The sequence below is a fragment of the Ranitomeya variabilis genome, chromosome 1 (assembly GCF_051348905.1).
Source record: "Ranitomeya variabilis isolate aRanVar5 chromosome 1, aRanVar5.hap1, whole genome shotgun sequence".
In the NCBI taxonomy this organism is placed as follows: domain Eukaryota; kingdom Metazoa; phylum Chordata; class Amphibia; order Anura; family Dendrobatidae; genus Ranitomeya; species Ranitomeya variabilis.
This window is the reverse complement of record NC_135232.1, coordinates 25,350,642-25,360,741: the sequence shown is the minus strand read 5'-3', so window position 1 is coordinate 25,360,741 and position 10,100 is coordinate 25,350,642. Positions and strand designations below refer to the sequence as shown.

General features: G+C 49.9%; 1 protein-coding gene and 2 non-coding genes across 3 annotated transcripts; all 3 read right to left on the bottom strand.

Moving 5' to 3' along the window:
* Window positions 1-3,656: 3,656 nt before the first annotated feature.
* Window positions 3,657-8,244, bottom strand: RPL37 (ribosomal protein L37). Its single transcript, XM_077281416.1, has 4 exons — window positions 8,102-8,244; window positions 5,704-5,839; window positions 4,844-4,928; window positions 3,657-3,822 (listed from the first exon to the last, which is right to left on the bottom strand). The coding sequence occupies exons 1-4, from the start codon at window positions 8,102-8,104 to the stop codon at window positions 3,753-3,755; spliced, it is 294 nt and encodes a 97-aa protein (XP_077137531.1). The 5' UTR covers window positions 8,105-8,244; the 3' UTR covers window positions 3,657-3,752.
* Window positions 3,893-3,969, bottom strand: LOC143797493 (small nucleolar RNA SNORD72). Its single transcript, XR_013220511.1, has one exon. It is a non-coding gene; the product is annotated as a small nucleolar RNA SNORD72 (small nucleolar RNA).
* LOC143797494 (small nucleolar RNA SNORD72) lies at window positions 5,915-5,991 on the bottom strand. The gene has a single exon (XR_013220512.1). It is a non-coding gene; the product is annotated as a small nucleolar RNA SNORD72 (small nucleolar RNA).
* Window positions 8,245-10,100: the final 1,856 nt, after the last annotated feature.

Here is a 10,100-nt window from a genome sequence, read left to right as displayed (position 1 = left end):
AATCAGCACCTATCCCTAAACCTGCAGTGTCTGAATCAGCACCTATCCCTAAACCTGCAGTGTCTGAATCAGTACCTATCCCTAAACCTGCAGTGTCTGAATCAGTACCTATCCCTAAACCTGCAGTGTCTGAATCAGTACCTATCCCTAAACCTGCGGTGTCTGAATCAGCACCTATCCCTAAACCTGCAGTGTCTGAATCAGTACCTATCCCTAAACCTGCAGTGTCTGAATCAGCACCTATCCCTAAACCTGCAGTGTCTGAATCAGCACCTATCCCTAAACCTGCAGTGTCTGAATCAGCACCTATCCCTAAACCTGCAGTGTCTGAATCAGCACCTATCCCTAAACCTGCAGTGTCTGAATCAGTACCTATCCCTAAACCTGCGGTGTCTGAATCAGCACCTATCCCTAAACCTGCAGTGTCTGAATCAGTACCTATCCCTAAACCTGCAGTGTCTGAATCAGCACCTATCCCTAAACCTGCAGTGTCTGAATCAGCACCTAGCTCTAAACCTGCAGTGTCTGAATCAGCACCTATCCCTAAACCTGCGGTGTCTGAATCAGCACCTATCCCTAAACCTGCAGTGTCTGAATCAGCACCTATCCCTAAACCTGCAGTGTCTGAATCAGTACCTATCCCTAAACCTGCAGTGTCTGAATCAGTACCTATCCCTAAACCTGCAGTGTCTGAATCAGCACCTATCCCTAAACCTGCAGTGTCTGAATCAGCACCTATCCCTAAACCTGCAGTGTCTGAATCAGCACCTAGCTCTAAACCTGAGAGATAATGATGTCTCCTGGGAGATGCTTACAGCAGGGTGTAGACACTTTAATACACTTGGCAGTGGAAGACGAGGCTCTGTACCATAAACCATGACAAAGGGAGATTTCTCAGAAGACTGAGAAACTGAGTCCCCAAGTGCTGAAGAGTCCAGAGGACCACAGGTCTCTGTTACACCGGCAAGGTCAGTAGTCTGTGGCCGCTGGATGGCAGGCACATGAATCTCTTATCTGGGAGCTTCATGGCCGAGAAGCTGCATGCAGCCGTACATCACCAAGCACGATATCGAGCATCGGATGGAGTGGTCTAAAGCCGCCACCACTGGACTCTGGAGGAGAAGTGTTCTGTGCAGTGACGGATTGCACTTCTCGATCTTGCGCCTTCTGGATGAGTCTGGATTTGGTAAATGCCATTTTGGTGGAGGAGGATAATGGTATGGGCTGTTATCAGGGGGCGGCCTCGGACCCTCAGTTCCAGTGAAGGGAAATCTTAATCTTCAGCACAAGACGTTGTGTACAACTGTAGTTTCAGCTTTGTGGGAACAGTTTGGGGAAGACCCTTTTCTTTTTCCCAATACTGGGTCCAGTGCACAAGGTCCATATAGACATGGGGGGTGGGGAAGGAATTTTTTGGGCACTCTTCTGGTTTGGTTGACATAAGCATTCATGTAGCTCCATCCCTGCCATCTTACACGTCCATGGTGGGTATATGATACTTGTGTGATTGCATTGCCCTTTGCTCCAATTCTTTATTCTTCTGCCTGGCTTATGTGTCACACATTGCTTCTTTGCATATATAATTCCATTATCAATAGGTTCTATATTCTTCTAGCCTCATTTTGTCACTTTATCCCCAAGTCCAAGCTTATCAGCCCTTGATTATCTGCATTTTTTCATGTCTATAGCATTATTTGATATAGACCGACTTTTACAAGCCTTGTGTGCTTACGATATTGCGCAGTCCTTTTAGTTCTCTATATGACGCGCTAATTGTCATTTTCTCAGCCGCATATTGCTGCCGTTTCCTCCCCTATACTTTTCCCTGGTTTTGATCTTGTGCTGCCTTTATTTGTGCAGCTGGCTCTTCTTATGGTCTATGAATGCACCATCTTTCTACAGCCGCTGTGATGTTTTCGCTCGTGGTGCATGCGCTTGGTGGTATGTGACGCACTTACGATATGTACATAGGTTGCCGAGTTATGACGTCAGCAGCGATCCCGCGTCTCCAGGGTGCAGGTACAATTCTCTATAGTCTTACTTATGCTTCTCTTTAGTTTCCTTCCATTTCGTGCTTTATTTCCTTATCTTCTGCCTGACACACCTGTTTCAAGCTCCTGATGAAGCTGTGTGCGGCTATACGTCCACCTCTTTTCCAGATCTGGTTGGTTCACATCATTTATGTATTCGTCCCTGCGTTGGGATTGATCTGTTCTATTTTTTTTTTCCTGCCATTTCCCATTGAATGATTCACTCTTTGCAGGTTGACGCTGGTCTCATATTGTACATGAATTGGTCATTACTTTGCTTACTATCAGGCCTCCGCCATTTAGTTCCAGTGATGGGAAATCGTCAGCACAAGACATTGTGGACAATTCTAGCTTCAGCTTTGGGGAAGACCCTTATCTGCCCCCCATGACTGTGCCCAGTGCACCAGGTCCATACACTATAGACATGGAGGGGAGAACATGATGGACACACGGAGCCCCGACCTCAGCACTTCTCATAGAAGTGAACATCCCGCACCGTCCCTTCTATAGCTTGATATGAAGACCTTGTCCAGTGACTTCATCGTTTGCCCACGGGGTTTTATTATTTTGTTTTCCACATTACAAATCCTGTTCTGTATATTGAGAAATACAGCCATGGTGAATTCAAAACTACAGCCGGTAACCACCGCAGCTCATAGCAGAGACCAGTTATGGGCAGCAGTGGTGTCAAGAAAAACCAGTGGGTAGCAGCAGAACCTCACAGCTGGAGCAGGGGAGCAGAAGAAAAAAATTTTTTTTAATTAAATTATTTTAAATTGAGTAAAATAAAATGTTTGTGCTGCGCCTGTGCTTAGACTTCCACCTAGGACGCCCATTACTATCACTAAAGGGTTAATTTTGCACCAATGCCTGCACTTTCACCAGATCTCTGTCCAGAAGCTGCCGAGAAAGCTTCAGATTTGCTTTATTTTGGGTGGAATTTGAGTTGCTGCCGTTACATTTTTTTTTTTTTTGCATGAGGATCTTAATAAATGTTGGTGCATCTTTAAGACCCAAGTGTGAACAATCTGCTACCTGGAACGGTAAGCAGCGATATTGTGAGAGTTGTTGCATCAATATGTGAAATCCGCTTTAAAGAGAACCGGTCGACAGCTTTTTTTAGACCCAAAGCGTCACCTGTAGGACACATCTGAAATGTTGACGCCGTCCATATCTTTATAATCACAAGTGTCCGTACCTTCCTTTTCTACAAATCCAGCGGCGGATGTTTATAAATGTGAGTAGTCAGGGCAGGGGCTTGTCATGCACTTGCTGATCTCCGGCCTCGGCCTGATCACTTTTTCAGAGACCTCCTTACCTCCGCTGACACCTCACACACGCACCATCATACCTGGTGGCACCGCATGCAAATTGACAGCCCGGCTATCCCAATGTCATCACCTTACTGCGTAACCCGTGAGAACGACTGTGCGAGATCTCAGAGAGGGGGACCTAAACGGTCCTTTGCATCCACCCGGACAGATCACGGTCATGCCCATATCCCCTGAACGTATCGGATACAGCTGAGTATTACCAGATATTCTCAGCCTAGGAATGAAACTCCCATCGGAATCATAACCAACGATCTGCTCTGAGAAGACAGAAAAACCAGAGAGCGACCAAAAGTGTCAGAAAACTTGTAATAAACAAACAACGGCGGTTACGTACAAGGGGGCAGATGCTTGTTTTTTTCGCCACATTTATTATAACAAATTTCTGTCCTTAAGATGAGCTTGAAGCCGCCACTGCGGCCCTCTTGGGTTTAGGTGTTGTGCCTTCACGGAATCCATTTCTGTAAAGAAAGGAAATAGAAAAATGGTCAGAGAAAAATGGTCAGATGGCTGAGAAGCAGAGGCTGGAGCCGCTTATCTCAGGTGTAAGGGAAAATCATTAGATGTCATATGTTCAGACATTTATTGTGACACATCATAGATAAGCATTACACGGGGAGCACTGACACTGAGAAGACCCGACATCCGTATGGCTATTCTAGAGGGGGTCCCCAACTCGCAAGACTCCCGTCTATCCATAGAGCAGATCCCGATGTGGAAGACGAGTCCCTTATTTATCATACTACAGTGATCTCAGAATCAGACTCCGTTTCATATCTGCCAGTGTTTTTACAGCACTTCTCACCCATTTTAATAATTGAGAAACCACAAAATACTGCATCAAAGCGCAGGTATTTTACAGTGTTTCTTGTCCACAACAGTATTTGTAATAGACGTTTCTGCTGCAAATACTGAACATTTTTACAACACCGTATACTGTAGCTGGTGGCTCACGGCGGCCCTTGCGCCTGGTAAATGGCAAATTAGAGCAACAGGACATTTCAGCAGAGCAGGCGATCAGGAGCAGCATTATAAATTATGGTAAATACATCCACGGTCAATCACCAGGTATCACTACCAATGAACACATCTCCTGGGTAATCTACACGTCCTTTTCCCTCAAAATATAACAAGTATCCAAAGTGGAGACCCCTGGAATTAGAGATGGGCGAATTTGCTTGGGTCCCTGCTTATTCGACAAGCTATAGCGCTTACAACGCATTCATGGAGACCCCAACAAACAGGCTCTCCATGCATGTGTTGTGCCTGTCACTCAGCCGCGACACATGCAGCTGCAGAGCTGGACAGCTGGTTATCGGGGGCGCTCCAGGTATCCGGGTTCCCGCTGCAGCTTATTCGGTAAGCGCTATAGCTTGCCGAATCAGCAGGGACCCGAGCAAATTCGCTCAACTCTACCTGGAATAAGACAATAGCAGAGGACATGGCGGCTCTTCTGCACGTGCGCTTCGCTCATTGACTCACTTGAATCTGCGGTTCACAACTTTCAGATGTCGCATGCGGCCAGTGCCGGTGGTGTTGCGCCTCTTCGCCTTGGCACTCCAGTTGTCTGAAAAAAAAATAAAAAAAATAATGAAAGATGAGAAAAGAACATGGGGTACTATTTGTGCCAGAAGTAAGCGACAGTTCGTATAAAGCGGGAGGGCAAAGGACCGGACCCTCAGCTATGGACCACCTAGACGGGAAGATTACTGGCGCCTTAAATTCCACCCCCCTCATCCTCACAAATAAGGGTCAAACATGATATGGTACATAAATGAAGAACTGTCCTGTAGATGGCAACTGTAACAAAAAGCATCTTCCTAACATCCCCCCACTCCAAATGACAGCCCTAAAGGGGTTTTCTAAACTTTACTTCTACGAGTAGAATTTTCAACTTGTTCTTACTTTTGAAATCACACAGCCGCCAAAATGACCACCATGTTCATGTGACACTACAAGTGCAGCAGATGCAGAACACGTCCTGAAGTTAAAGGGGTTGACCAGTACCAGGACAATTCCTTCTTGATCAAAGTGTTTGGCCCCCATAAAATAATGAAGCCTTCACCTCCACCTTCGGACAAAGTGATCATGAAGAGGAAGTCCGGGCTGCAGCTGATCCCGGACTTCCTCTTGATGTCCGATTTGTCCGAAGCCTGAACAGTGATGCCCGTGTCACAACACCAGCATGAGAGGCGAATATAGGCTTTATTATTTTATCAGGCAAGTGAGGAGTCTGACAAGACGTCCAACTAGTGGACAAGTTCTATAAGGACACCCCTACATTACAGGAGGACAGGACGCTGCAGCTGAGACAAGGCCGGGATCAGTGGGAAAGGACTTACACTTTCTCTTGCGCTTGGCTGGGTAGCCACACTTTCCACAGGTGGATTTCTGCAGATGGTAGGCCTTGGACCCGCAGCGACGGCACAGAGTGTGCGTCTTATTGCGACGCTTTCCGAATGACGATGTTCCCTTCGTCTATATATTAAAAAAAACATATATATTGTAAGACGGCTGAAACAAGAAAAAACAAGCGACCGGACGAGAGGACAGCATTCATCTCAGTAACAAAGCGAAATCACTGGATGTCATATGTTCAGACATTTATGATAGAACATCATTGATAAATGCTCAAGATGGCCGGACGCCGGACTGGTACATGGAAACGGAAGCGCATCCCCGTGATCTCTGCGGTCAGTGAATAGAAAGAATCTGGTTCACATCCGGAAGTCTGACCGAAAACGTCTAACAAACGGCAATGACCAGAGACTTGTGCTGCAGATCGTCTGTGCTCACTCAGGCCGGGCTCAGCAGTCTGGGCTCCCATCACCAGACCAGATGTTTAGTCACTTCCATTCCCCCAAAAATACCGGGATAAAAGGGATCAGTAAAGTCACAATTACCCCTAAGCAGTGACAATAAAAACCACAGCTCATAGCGCTAAAAAACAAGCCCCTCCGGAGACCCCCCCAACATGCAAACAGACCTGCCGTCCCCTGGAACACAAACACACAGACCTGCCGTCCCCGGGGACCCCCACACACAGGCCTGCCGTCCCGGGGACCCCCACACACAGGCCTGCCGTCCCGGGGACCCCCACACACAGGCCTGCCGTCCCGGGGACCCCCACACACAGGCCTGCCGCCCCGGGGACCCCCACACACAGGCCTGCCGCCCCGGGGACCCCCACACACAGGCCTGCCGCCCCGGGGACCCCCACACACACACCTGCCGTCCCGGGGACCCCCACAGACACACCTGCCATCCCGGGGACCCCCACACACACACCTGCCGTCCCGGGGACCCCCACACACACACCTGCCGTCCCGGGGACCCCCACACCTGCCGTCCCGGGGACCCCCACACACACACCTGCCGTCCCGGGGACCCCCACACACACACCTGCCGTCCCGGGGACCCCCACACACACACCTGCCGTCCCGGGGACCCCCACACACACACCTGCCGCCCCGGGGACCCCCACACACACACCTGCCATCCCGGGGACCCCCACACACACACCTGCCATCCCGGGGACCCCCACACACAGACCTGCCGTCCCCGGGGACCCCCACACACAGACCTGCCGTCCCGGGGACCCCCACACACAGACCTGCCGTCCCGGGGACCCCCACGCGCAGACCTGCCGCCCCGGGGACCCCCACACACACACCTGCCGTCCCGGGGACCCCCACACACACACCTGCCGTCCCGGGGACCCCCACACACACACCTGCCGTCCCGGGGACCCCCACACACACCTGCCGTCCCGGGGACCCCCACACACACACCTGCCGTCCCGGGGACCCCCACACACACTGACCTGCCGTCCCGGGGACCCCCACACACACTGACCTGCCGTCCCGGGGACCCCCACACACACTGACCTGCCGTCCCGGGGACCCCCACACACACTGACCTGCCGTCCCGGGGACCCCCACACACACTGACCTGCCGTCCCGGGGACCCCCACACACACACCTGCCGTCCCGGGGACCCCCACACACACTGACCTGCCGTCCCGGGGACCCCCACACACACTGACCTGCCGTCCCGGGGACCCCCACACACACACCTGCCGTCCCGGGGACCCCCACGCGCAGACCTGCCGCCCCGGGGACCCCCACACACACACCTGCCGTCCCGGGGACCCCCACACACACACCTGCCGTCCCGGGGACCCCCACGCGCAGACCTGCCGCCCCGGGGACCCCCACACACACACCTGCCGTCCCGGGGACCCCCACACACACACCTGCCGTCCCGGGGACCCCCACGCGCAGACCTGCCGCCCCGGGGACCCCCACGCGCAGACCTGCCGCCCCGGGGACCCCCACACACACACACCTGCCGTCCCGGGGACCCCCACGCGCAGACCTGCCGCCCCGGGGACCCCCACACATACAGACCTGGGGCCGCTCTGGTCACCAGTGCAGCAGACACGACCAGGCCCGGAGCAGCCGAGTGTAACCATTCCCTGACAGTAAGCAGAGGTGTTACACGCGAGGAGGGCTGGAGAATCCCGTGCAGAGTCCACAGCAGGAGCCGCAGGCTGCACCCGGGACACAGCGGCTCCGGGGCCTCCGCACTACCGGCCATACCGCCGCCATCAGCACCAATAACGGGCCATCCCGCTCAGCCGCCTCCATCCCTCCCCACCGCAGGCGGCACGGCGCCCCGACATCACAGGATGGAGGCAGATGCGGGCGGATTCCGCAGCAGAGACTCCATGACACTCACCATCTTCCCCAGCGGCCGATACGATAGAGACCGGAACTAGGGAAAGACTTCCGCTATATCACCAGCGAGTACTTCCGGGCCAGCGCGGCGGATGTGACGTCACGGCCATGTTCACTCTGCGCCATCTTTGAGAAGGGCAAAATGACCCAAATTCCTAATAAATTTGACAGATACAGTGTTATTTCCTTCATCTCTCCCTTGTGATTTACTACTGCAGTTACCTCAAGTAAACACAGTTATGGTAAAAAAAAATGCTTCCAACAACAATAATAACCATCATGTGGGTTCACATAGGGCATTTTAGTCAGAAATAGTATCTATAACCCCCTTGGTAAAGGATTTGTCCGGTGCATTAGGGGATGGCGGTGGCCTTGATGTTGCGAACGATCAATAGCTCTAAGCATTCATCTAGATAGATATTTGTAGATGAGATGTCATCAATGCTGCTCATCTACTAATGTGAATGCGATTGGTGCAGGACGATCCCTTTAAGGAGTTATTCTCATCCTCATAGGTGGATATTGTCAGATACAGCTTGTAAATACGAGCAAATTTCTAAATTTACTGCTTGTTAAAATTGTCAGCCGTTCTTGAGATATCAACGCTTTTGTTTACAGCTCGTTGCCTAGGAGACCGACCACCTCTCCTAAGCAGCAAAACACGTGCAGTGCTTACAAGCTCTTTTCTGTTATATTCTAATCCCGGCCAGCTTCAACGCAGCACTTACAACGTACACAGCAGCGGTGGTCGGTCTCCAAGGCAACAAGCTGAAAAAAAAATATCTTAATATATCGAAAACGGATGCAAACTCTAATAAGCAACAAATTGTAAAAGTCCTCTAACTCACCAGCCGTATCCGACAGCATCCATCTACGAAGAAGAGAATACCCCTTTAGGTCTTCATATTTTTCTCACATTTCTAATCATGAAGGCCATTTACGTGCGGCTGTTGGGTGTACTTACTTACCAGTGTGAACCCCTTCCTTCAGTTGCCGGTTTTTCATTTTTTGCGATATCTCTTCTTCCTCTCTTTCTTCCAAGAATCATAACTTTTTTTATTCCTCCGTCTCCATCTCTGTACGAAATCTTGTTTTTTTTTCTTACTGGACAAGTTGTAAATGTTAATGACACCGATCATTTTACTGAATAAATGACTGAAAACCAGGATTCAAAGTGCGGCAAAATGCTGACAAAAAAAAACACCATCATTTTGCCATTGTCTTTGTGCAGAAATCACAAGATTCTCCAGGTCAGTGCGATTCTGGCAAGGTTACATTTTTATTGGGGTTTTTTTCATAGATTTTATTGTTTGCAAAATAAATCCAAACTCTGTAAATTTGTAAATTTCCCATTTTCCGAGAATGTTTTTTTATTATTATTATTATTTATTTTGTTACTGGATCTGTGTGAGTTCTTGTCTTTTGCTCCCTGTTCTGTCTATTGATGGGGTTTTAGCGATATCGATATGGATGACATTTTGATCCCATTTTATCACAATTTTTTTCTGGAAATCGGCATTTCTGGTGCTTTGATTTTTTTTCTTCCTTTATAGAGTTTACATTGTTTTTTTTTATTTTTTGGGGCTATATTAAAAAAATGCTGTGATTTTACCACAATTGCAGTAAAAAAAAAAACGCATTGTGGCTACGTGTGAACACAGCCTGATCCTATATCCTGACAGTAGTTGCTCGGCATCAGCGCACACAGAGGGGCACGGAAACCCCTGTGTTGTACCGACGTGGCACGGCACCGTAGGAGAAGCCAGGATTGGGGGGATTTATGCTGCAGCACGCCGTCAGTCAGTGTCAGGGCAATGGCGTACTTAGGCTGTGTTCACATGTTGCCGTCACGTGTTTTGTTTTTTCTTTAATTCTTAAAAATCACAAAAAAAAGAGCAGGTTTACCAAAATTGTTGCAAGACATGCGCTGTGACCGCAATGTGCAAACTCCAGCACAAGTAAGGTTCTGGCAGTGATTCTAACACCCAAAGTAATAAATG